Below are 11,406 nucleotides of genomic sequence, written 5' to 3'. Positions count from 1 at the left end.
TACTGGTTTTGGACGTTCTATTTCCCCTCAAATTTTAGAAAGGTGAAGTCAAAAGAGGATACGTCAGAATCTGAATCTTCTCAGATAGTATACGTCTGCCGTCTGACAACAATCACTGGCTGTGCTAGGCTCACATCTAATAAAGTTTACATCTTTCAGTCACTGGCTGTACACAGCTCACATCTTGCACTTGTTCTTAACGCTTTTCTTCTACAGCTGAGAATCATGAAACTAATTAGCTCAAGAGCTCCCCTAGAATGCATTGCTGCAAGGGCAGTAACCTAATAAGGTCTTCATTGACCATTGTCATCCTCAGATTATTCAGTGTCCATAACACCTCATGAATTCTAGATGAACTTGACCAAAATAAAACATTTGAAAGTTTTCTAGCGATTTGCATGTCCCATATTTTGGAAGTTATTTTACTGAAACGTGTCTTATTTAAGATCTATTCAGTTTATTTTTAGCTTGTAATAGTTGTTTTTAAACCAATAATCTGATTTAATACAAATTAAAAAAAAAAAAAAAAAAAAGATTGTACTGGTAGAACTAAATAAAGAAATAGCATACATTTCTTGAGTAGATCTAGTTTAGGTCTTAGTAATTCCCCTTGACACAACACATGTAACAATATCCAAACGGTGCTAATAGCTGAATTAATAAAATACTTCCATAGAAAGTCCTCTTTGTTTTACTTTACGTGTTTCGCATGTTCCTCCAGCATCAAAAGCAAAGATTTTTTACAACTTAGCCACAACCTGCTGCAGAACAGTAGGGGATGGGGAAGGACTGGTTTTGAACCAGGGCCCATCGAGATTACAGTTAAGAATGCAAACCACAAAACCATGAAGCCATCAATCAACAATAACTTTAACTAAATTGCTTCAATTGCTTGAAATTAAATAGCTAAAAAATCCATAGTAAATACCAAGTCATAAAAAAACAACAACTACTAAACATCCACAGAAACACAAATTCAATAAAACAAAAAAAAAAAAAACCCACAAAAAAAAAACCCACACATACTTGAAAGAAAGAAAGAAAAAAAAAAACAACAAAAAACGAAACACTAAAAAGAACAAAACCAAACGAACTACGAAAAGAAATATGTTAATACAAGAAGAAACTCAATGGATCACTGTAAATGTTACAAGTTTATTCCATGACACAACATCCTTTGCAATTTTACCAACATTTGGCCTAAACATTTTATATATATATAATAAAGTTCCAACATCTGTCTAAACAACGTTGTCAGTTTTACTGTATGCTAAAATTAGTAGACAAGAGTTTTGGAGAAAAATTTGTTTCAGCCAATGAGAATTGAGTTGAAAGGTCAGGCAAGGTTATATAAAGAGTAAAAAAACATTTCTTTTTTTACATTACTGTGTACAATACTCCACAAGATGTATATTTATATGCTAATTAATGTCAATAATTATAATGTATAACTTATACTGATAAATTAAGAAAAAAACAACTAATGCTGGACAATAAATATTGTTCATAATGCTATATATTTTGCCTCATATAAGCTTTTTTTCTTTTCCTTTTCTATTTCGAATCTTGAGGGATATTCATTAAAATGAACAAGAGGGAGAATAACCCAATGATATAAACTCATAAATAAAGTTCACTTCCATATACATTTTTTTTTACCTTAAGATCATTGTTCTTATATAACAAATGTCTCAATCTTATATAACAAATGTCTCATTCCAATCTAAATCTATAGCGAACTGATTTGAATATTTCACCACAGAAAAAATAGACATCTTGCGAGTTCTGCATTATTTATTTTCGAATCCTAACTAATGAAAAAGTAAGATTACTCAAATTTTAAAAGGCAGGAAAACAAATTCTGAAAAAAAGTAGGTTAGTAGGTCAAGTAGACATAGATGTCAATTGTAATGATTCTATTGTTGTGATTAAAAAAACAAAGTTATTACTTTTCATTATGTGGTTAAGATGAAAAGGTGAAAGCTAAAATTTATTCTTTTTGTCCAGACACACAATTTCATGAGTTGTAAGAAAAGAATCTACAACAAAATTTGATGAATTCATCCATGAGCTTGTCTACAATGAAGGAAAGTTGAAAGAAATTCAATTTGGGAAGTTCATATGAAGAGCTATAGAAGAAATTTAAAAAGTTTGTAGTTAGAGACAAAACAAAACAGATTTTAAAATTGTGAAATAAACCAGACACGAACACTATCCCACTCAATCATTCCAACAGTTTTGATCCTATAAGACCAAGGTTGAAAAGTAGAACTGTACATGCTATTTAACAACTCACACTTCTAAACAAAATACTTCCAAAATAGACACTACAATAGAAGAATTTGTAATGTACACTCTAGCTTATGGACTCACTCTTCTACAAAATCTTTTTAGTGTTTTTTTTAAGCAGTTTTAAATTCAGAAATGAAGTAATTTGTTTCTACATTCTTAAAAAAAAAATCTATTTAAGACAGAAGTAAAAACAAGTCATTGCCATTTTAATTGTAATTGCAATATTCATATGCACCAACACCGAATATATAAATACTCTTTGATGCATTCCTGAATTTGAATAGTGTTAAGTGCAAGTCCTGCAATATATCATTGCTTTAGCTATGACACACAAATGTAACCATAACTTGGCTAATGTAAAAAAAAAAAAATAATGAACAGTTAAATAAAACAAACTGTTGTGTTCTTCAACAAGCTAAAAGTTCCACCAAGAATAAAAGTCAAAAGTTTACAAACATTGTGTTTTTAATGAATGAGGGACATAACCAACTTGTCATTTTGTAATGACTATTATTTTTTTGTTTAGAGTTACTAGTCCCTGTTTGTCAGTCAACCATTTTATCAGGGGCAACAGAGAAACAAGGGATCTACAAAGACAGGGGAGGCAACAATAGTGGACACACTACATTGGACTATGTACACAAAGAGGGGGGAGAGAGAGAAATACATAATGTGTAAACTTTTAAGTATCATACATGCAGAGAATAAATCTGCCGTTGGTTAATTAACCATTCAGATGACAAAAAAAAAGTTGATTAAATTTCAAAAGTCATAAAGGAAAAAAATAGAAAGAAAAGAAACAAATTAATGGCACATAAATGATGAAACATTTTTTTTTTATCCTAACACGGGTACATTTTGGTACTACTTGTAGGCTCAAAAGTAAATTTGATTATCCTAATGCTTAAGATAATAAAAAAAAAATATTCTCTTTGTTCTTTTCTTGTTAAATCAATGGAAGAGGAGGGACTCACTGGGAGAGTGTTAGGCTATAAATATTTATTGCTTCATTGATGACAAGAGATCAGTATGTTAATGAGACGCTTCAAGTATATTGAATCATGGGAAATCTATAAAAGTGTTTTTTTTTTTTTTTTTTATGTTACAGGTTGTGTTGTAAAACAGTTAAAACAGAGCAACGTTATGCAAATGATGTCAAGGACAGACAAAAAAAAAAAAAGGGGGAGGGGAAGTAACATTTTCGGTTCTCTCACTAAAAAAAGGGAAACACCTTTACTATTTCATGAAGATTTTTTTTTTGTTTCTTTTAAAGATTTGAGAAGATGCATTTTTCAAAACTTCTAAGTGAATATCAATGTAAACATCTTGATGTCTCCTGCATTGATTTCATCTCCAATGTATAGACTCTTTGACTCGACTATTGCTTTCATGTGAATTTCAATTAACACTTTTTACTTTTGATGTCCTTAAAACATAAATGTATAAGGATAAAAACATAAATTCAACAAAACAATTGATTACAAGTGTACAATGAGTGTCCCCAAAGAGACAAATGATATGAAAAAAAAAGAGTAAAATACCACAGGCCAATAAAAAACTTCAGTCAAAGAAAATAAACTTTAAAACTTCTTGTCCAAGAACAATTTACAGCATTTCTTATCCAATACAGATTTAATACTTTAGTTTTTATACACATCTTTAGTTAGTTATAGAGATATTGAAATAATAGAGATTAGAGAAGTGGGTAACAAATCTGTACAGTGAAGTTACTCCGTTGAATAACAGACATTAATCAAATCATTAAAACAAACACATCAATATACAATGCTGCAGCCATCAAATAAAAGAATTCGTTTGTCGCCATGAAATTCATAAAGTATACAGATATAAATGAATGCCTATACATTGTGATAGTAGCGTCTCTTATGTTATGTCTTAGTGTTATGGCAAAACTGAAATCACGCACACACATACAAACCCACAACAACTTTTTTGTTTGTGTGAGTTCTAATTCTTTTGAAATAATGTACAAGTCTTGACATATAACAATGTCATCATCAGTAATAGAAACATAACAAAAAATGATTACAATGAGTTACAAGTTACAGCAATATGTTGTAATGAAATTATTAGAAAAAAAAAAAAATCAACACTACAATCAAAAAAAGTGTTTCGATTTGAAAGACTGCACCTGAGACAAAGTCAGGTGCACTTAAAGACAGGCACACTTTGTCCAGGCACTCTGAAAGAGTTGCTTTCTCCTCTGCCCACCCCCACTGACTACCTACCATGCTGAAAATGATACAAGCTTATTTTACTTAAATGCCAATGCAAAAAAAATATTTTCCTCCAGATATCTGCTGACTGTTTGAAAAGCAGTGTATAGACCTGCTTTAAGATACTTGCTGTCAGCCAGATACAGCCTGTTTAGAGCTGTAAAGTCAGCCAGATACAGCCTGTTTAGAGCTGTAAAGTCAGCCAGATACAGTCTGTTTAGAGCTCTAAAGTCAGCCAGATACAGCCTGTTTAGAGCTGTAAAGTCAGCCAGATACAGCCTGTTTAGAGCTGTAAAGTCAGCCAGATACAGCCTGTTTAGAGCTCTAAAGTCAGCCAGATACAGCCTGTTTAGGCTCTTAAGACCTATCCTACCTTATAACTTATAGTATTAAAAAAAAAGATTTAATTTAAATCCATAAATTGTATTGGGTCACTTCATTGAAACTATGGCTAAGATAGAGACGCGAGATTTTCCAAAATAATATACAATAAGGCTATAAATGTCATAACAGAAAGAGGACCTGACCTCGCATGTTTGGAACCATAAATTGAAGTGTGTGGATGTGGTTCACACGTGTGGTCAAGTGCAAGTGGATCGCGCTGTTTGATATGGTTGGGAAATAAAATTAAGACTCAGCTCAAAAGTATACAACACATTTTCTACACACAGGTCATAATGCAATGATCTCAGTTTGTCAACAGTAATCTTGTCTGACCAGCCCCAGGTCTTTACAAGGACAAGCTGACCATTAGCATATACAACTTTATCATATTGATTTCTTATCCTAAGCCAGAATGTTTGAAACGCAAATTTATTATCATTATAGCACAATTATAAATCAAACTGGTCCAGACAAAGCGTAATCACCAAAATTGATGTAGGATTCAAACCCAGGCCCTTAAATAATAGTCTTGAGTTGTTCCAAGAACAAGTACTTGTTTTATTACCATAGATTAACTAGAATTGAACCAGGACACACGCCAGTACAAGGTAGAACAAACTTGTCCCAGCCTCCTAGCGGGGCAGCATAGTTATTTTATTCAAATGCTCAACAGAACTTTTTTTCTTAAATTTACACTCTTGAAATAGTCTACAAGTTTGAATGTCTACCATTCACTAACAACGTGTCGGCCTTGGGGACAATGCTCTTATCAAACCACCAACAAACAAAAATGTAACGTATAGATGGACTTTTGTCAGAACAAAGGGAGAGAAATATTTCTAAGAATATTACCTTGAAGCCATAAAAATATACCACATTATTGTACATTTTCTTTTTTTTTACTTTTTAACAGATTAGTCCATTAAGAGTCACAATCGTCTATTGCACTGTCTCTGTCTTAGGTTTGACTGACCAATGTTATGGTAGATATTAGTATAATCCTGGACATGATAAGCAGAACTGACCTAGATGGACAGAACCAAAAAAACAAATAGGTGCTGCTGTTCCTCTCTCCATCTCTTCTGGTCTGTGAGAAACTGATGGCTATCCACAGATTAGTAATGAGTGTCAATACCTTTTAAGTGGCAAGATATGGCCTGCCTCACTCCATGTCTCAAAGGGTTCCTCAGAGTGGTCATCATGCTGGACAGGTCAGCAATGTCACTGAACATCTCCATGGAGAGGGTCAAGTGAAGACTTCTAGATATGCTGACCTGAAGACATATAGATATGCTGACCTGAAGACATATAGATATGCTGACCTGAAGACATATAGATATGCTGACCTGAAGACATATAGATATGCTGACCTGTTCGCTATGATAACAATAATAGTTTGATGTTGTTTTCGTTCGTAAGATATTTCACACACACACACACAATGTAAGTGGAAAGAGCGACCAGACAACACCATCCTAAACTGTCCAGAGGTTAACAAATGGACATGCACTCTGGCTGGTCTGGCTGGTCTTGGTGCTGCTCAATTTTGGTGTTGTGGTCATTTTCACACTTGGCCAGTTTGTTTTTCTCCGCATTGAGATCCAGGACTTCCTTCATCAAGGGCTGAATGCCTTCTGGGTTAATCTTCAGCAGCACCTGAGAGTGTTCCTCATTCAGGTTGCGAATGTCCACCAGCTTCATAAGTAGCTTAGGGTACATCCATCTTATGACGTGGGGTGGATGCTTGGATTCTAAGTACCTCAGCAAAAGCAGAGCGTAGCGCTCTTGCTCCTCGGCCACATAATGCTTGTCAGTGATCTGCGGCCTGTCTGGGGAGTAGAGAGCGATCATCAGAAGAAGGATCAGAACAGTTTCGTCTGCTTGGAGGTCAATGGCGAGGCTCTTCACGAAGCGCATGTGCTCGTCAAACAGGCCAGACCCTTGACCCATTTTAAGCTGATCCGTCGTCATGGCGTACTTCTCTTTGTCGTAAGGGTCCAGAAACTGCATCTTGTCCACGTCAAACGTAATGACTGACCTAATTATCAGCAACTCAATGCTCCCACCTTTCAGCAGGCTGATCTGGTCGGCCTGAGACAGCGCCTTGAAGGACTTGATTTTCTTGGACATGTCAATGACCCTGCGCACGCTAATTTCAGCAATGTTGACCAGCTCTATCATGGAGGGGTGGTGCCGAGAAACCTCAGACTCCACACAGATTTCTAGGCTCTGGCGGTAGGCACTGACAATTTCATTGATGGCTGATTCTTCCTCTGGCTCCAGGGGCCGCAATCGTGGGGCAGCAGATGATGAGATATCCATGCTCTGCATTTTACTCCTCTCCACATCACGAAATTTGCTGAAATAAGAAAATAAAAGACTTTTAATTCCATATCAATAGATAAAACGCAATATCAATTTAATTCTTTGTTTGGCTCGGTAAATAGGCAGCTATGGAAATATTTATATATAATTAACTTATTTTTTTGCATTAATATGATTCCATAAATATATAATGTGTTCTATTATGTTCAGATGTTACCATTCGTAACGTTCTCTTTTGTTTGAAGATGTTACAACATGTATATATAAAACTTTTCATAAAGTTCGATAGGTACAAACATGAGTGCATATATTTATCACAGTTTAAATCTAAACAATCATATAATATTATGAAATCTTTACAGCTCTTTCTTCTCAAAGCTCAATGTTCCTGCATATCTTCAGAACTACCAAAAAATCTACTGGGCGTACAGTTTGCCCATTTCTTCACTCCCTTTTTTGTTTTGTTTGGAAACAGATTTCTCTTATGAATGTGTATATAGAGTTTCCAAATGAAAATGGTGCATCAATCATTCAATGTAAAAGCAAATAGCATGAACAAATAAGAAAATGTTTCTCACCATTCGGTGGGGGTTTGCTTTCCAGTTGATCTTTGACTAAAGAAAAGGGAGAGAAGAAATATCATCAGAACATAATTTTCACTAGAACTCATCAAAATATACAAGTTTGCTGTTACCAGAATAATATATTAGACACACATGCAAACAATGATGAACTTAGAAAACAAGGAAGACTAAGCGTATGAAGTGAGATCTTTTAATGAAAAGATCATTATTTTAATTTTTTTTTACAAGAATTTTGTTGACAGGTTTAAAATTACGCTTACAAGGACTTTTCCTTTGCTTCATATGATATAGTCAATAGAACTAAACTTTGTAAACTAAACTTTGTAAAAAATTTTGCTAGCAAAATTTTGAAGAAGAAATAGACCTATTACACCCAAGCATTTTGTGCTTTGTGGAAATTCTTTTTTTTTTCCCATAAAGGTATAAGACTAGAAGGTTTACTAATCACAAACAAATATGAATGATCAATTGGGAATTTAATTGTAGAGTCAACGTCCAAAGCTCGACTTTAGTTCCGTTTAAAAATGTTGAATATAGTGAGATTTAATTGTTTGTGTGCAGATGGGTTACGTTGGAATGGTCAAGACTACCACATCTTTAGATTTGAAACATAAATAATACAGTAGAGTGTCAGAAGTCTGGAAATAGACCGGGTCTAAATAAAAGACAAAACTAGCGGCGCCTCCCCTGGAGAGTCAACAAAGTTTGAAAAACAAAATGACTGTTGTGAATAGTGAACTAACGCGTTTCACTAGACATTAGAACAAAATAATTTATCAAAATGACACATTTGATTAGCTAGAGCGTAGGTCCATATACGTAAGAGAAATTAGTTTAAAACTGAAATTAAAATTCGGAAGTCTTTAGTACTTAATTAGTGTATTTATTGTACAGTTGATTTCGTCTCTAGATCTAGTGGTATAAAATAAACTTGTTTCTAGAGAAGGGATTTTAAAATGTAGGTTGTCAGTTACTGGGAGGTAACTCTTGGGGCAAAAAGTAACAGAAATAAGGGTGGGGGGAGGAACTGCCTGGTTGTGCGGTTTGCACGCTGGACTGTCGTTCAGATTTATCGATGGTCCCGGGTTCAAACCCTGCCCGCTCCCATCCCCCGTCGTCCTGCGGGAGGTTTGGACTAGGAAGTAATTATCTTCAACTCTGAAGGAACATCCGAAACATGTAAAACATTTTACAAAACATTTTACTTAACACAGAAGCAGTGAAATAAGAACATTTGTTTAAAATTCCCAGACATTAAAGTAAATTTTTAACTTTAAACAATTATTTAATTTGATCAAAATGCATTTTAGAAAAATATATATAAATTTTTATATTGTGGAAAAAAATAACTGCTTTAGATATTAATACCCTTTTACCACAAAATTTCAATGTATTTCGTAGGCAGCACAAATCAATATATCCACTTACACTGATATATTAACGCAAATTATTCATTGAGTATTTTACCTATATGCTTAATTTTAAGGTTTTTAAAGATTTTAGATTTTTAATAAAGTACTTCTTTTTAAACCGTCTTTTACGTATAAATAATAACACTGTTACAGAGCTTTCACAGATACACAACAAAAACTCAAAAACTAAGAATGTAACGTCATCATATACAGAAAAAAACAACAACAAACAAAAAAAACAAACAACAACAAACAAACAAACAACAAAGCTATATCTGAAAATTAAAAACAAAACGAACCGATTTTCTTCGATTCTCTGTCGCTTCCTCATCTTTTCCTCGTCCGTCAAGATATATTCTTTGCGCATGCCAATTTCAAAGCACTTCCGTAATCTGCAACGTTTGCAGAACCGCCGGTTAGACACGTCCATTTTACATTTTTCCTCATAAGGACATTTGAAGTACTCCTGGAAATAAGAAAAAGAAGACAGATTAATGGTTGTTTTTGTGTCAAGATGACCTTCAGAAATGTCGTTGGAGTCTGAATATTTTGTAATGGTTACAATTAAGCTTTGAATGTAAATACGTAGATATTGTTTGATTAGATGATCGATCTATTTCTATTTCAATCATTTTATTATTAAGTTGATCCAGGTAAAAGAGATTAACTAACTACCTCAGATTCCGCAGTCATCTAACCATCTAAGATTCCAGTCATCTAACCATCTCAGATTTTGCAGCCACCTAAACATCTCAAATTTCACAGTCATCTAACCATCTCAGACTCCAAAGTCATCTAACTATCTACGATTCTGCTGTCATCTAGCCATCTCAGATCCTAAAGTCAATCTAGCCATCTCACATCCTGAAGTCAACTAACCATCTCAGATCCTAAAGTCATCTAACCAATTGATATCCCTCGACTCGCTAACCACGTGATTTCCCAGTCAGCATAACCAGCTCCTATCCTAAACTCTGTTAGCATATTTAATACATTAAAAAACAACTAGTTTTATGGTATGAATCTCGGACTTTGTGTTGGGTAGTGTATATAATACCACTATGCCATGCCAAACATTGTAAGCAAGAATATGTCGCTGAATGTTACTGTATGTACAAAATAGAACTTGCTCTACACTACAACCCTCTCAAGATTAGAATGATTTATACAATGTATTTAGTATAGCTAGCAGTACAAAGCAGTTACTCTTGTTGATACACAATGTTTCCTTGTGTGCAAGAGTACAGGACGGGAGGACGTCAGGGGCCTAGACACCACTATAGAATGTGTATTTATAATCCATTTATTAATTTCTAATCAATGTCGTGAGTAAATTATAATTCACTCACTGCGCCAAATTTGTCTCATTCTGTTTCGGCGCGACATATCGAGAGGTTTACAGGACAGAAACGTGTAGTTCAGCCCAGCTTCCCCTCCACCCCGACAGGCTAAGTCTAACGGCTACTTGTGGGTGCCTGACAGCGTGTCACAGTGAAGAAGATGGGAGGGGGATGTTGTCTTAGTCAAAACCACCTCCTCCTCCTACTTCCTCTACATCTACACACGAGAAGTGGTTGAGGTGCCACTTCACGCCGTGGAGCCTCAAGTCGTGAGGACATTCCAATCACAAACAAGACTTTATCCTCTTAGACCTTAGTACCACCTTGCACTTTAAAACAGGGACCTCGTGACGCAGTTCCCCTGGTCCTGTACAAGCCTGCTAGTGGTACTGACCTTAAAGGACCTCGGGCTGCGGGATCGGGGGTCAACAGGGAGGACACAGGTGCGACACCAGGTGTACCATCGCCGTGGGGAGTACAAGGTGGTCAAAACATTAAACACTCATCTGCCTCGCCCCGGCGCCCGAGTTACTTATCAAACACAAACAATCTGGACATCTTGAAACTCTTCTCCTGTACAGTTGAGAATGTAAGAACCAAGACATGAAGGGTCAAAGGTCATGGCGTTGTCTATTTAAATATTCATTACTTCGCCCTTTTTTTTTCTTCTGATTAGTTTATTTTTCTTTGATTCGCTGTAATTAATACTATTTTTTCTCTAATAGATACATTTATGTGTTTCTTTTCGTGCATATCCAATGGTTCAGAAAATAAATTTGGAAAGAAAATAATTTTTGTTTAATTTCAAATGCTAACTATCTTTTCCCAAGAA

The 11,406-nt window shown here is 34.8% G+C and overlaps 1 protein-coding gene across 14 annotated transcripts in view; it reads right to left on the bottom strand.

Annotated features, from left to right (window-relative positions):
• Positions 1-1,135: 1,135 nt before the first annotated feature.
• Positions 1,136-11,406, bottom strand: part of LOC106057761 (nuclear hormone receptor HR96-like) — a 355,871-nt gene continuing 345,600 nt past the window's right edge. For 13 of the 14 annotated variants that reach the window (XM_056013976.1, XM_056013900.1, XM_056013906.1 and 10 more), the window contains 3 exons: positions 9,534-9,700; positions 7,817-7,852; positions 1,136-7,272 (listed from right to left, as the gene is read on the bottom strand). In XM_056013976.1, coding sequence (XP_055869951.1) covers positions 6,405-7,272; positions 7,817-7,852; positions 9,534-9,700 — 1,071 coding nt within the window. In that variant the 3' untranslated portion in view covers positions 1,136-6,404. The remainder of the gene's footprint in view (positions 7,273-7,816; positions 7,853-9,533; positions 9,701-11,406) is intronic. The other variant, XR_008775322.1, reaches the window with a different exon arrangement.

This window comes from Biomphalaria glabrata, chromosome 1, assembly GCF_947242115.1.
Source record: "Biomphalaria glabrata chromosome 1, xgBioGlab47.1, whole genome shotgun sequence".
NCBI lineage: Eukaryota > Metazoa > Mollusca > Gastropoda > Planorbidae > Biomphalaria > Biomphalaria glabrata.
The sequence above is the reverse complement of the archived record's forward strand: the minus strand, read 5'-3'. Positions and strand labels throughout refer to the sequence as shown.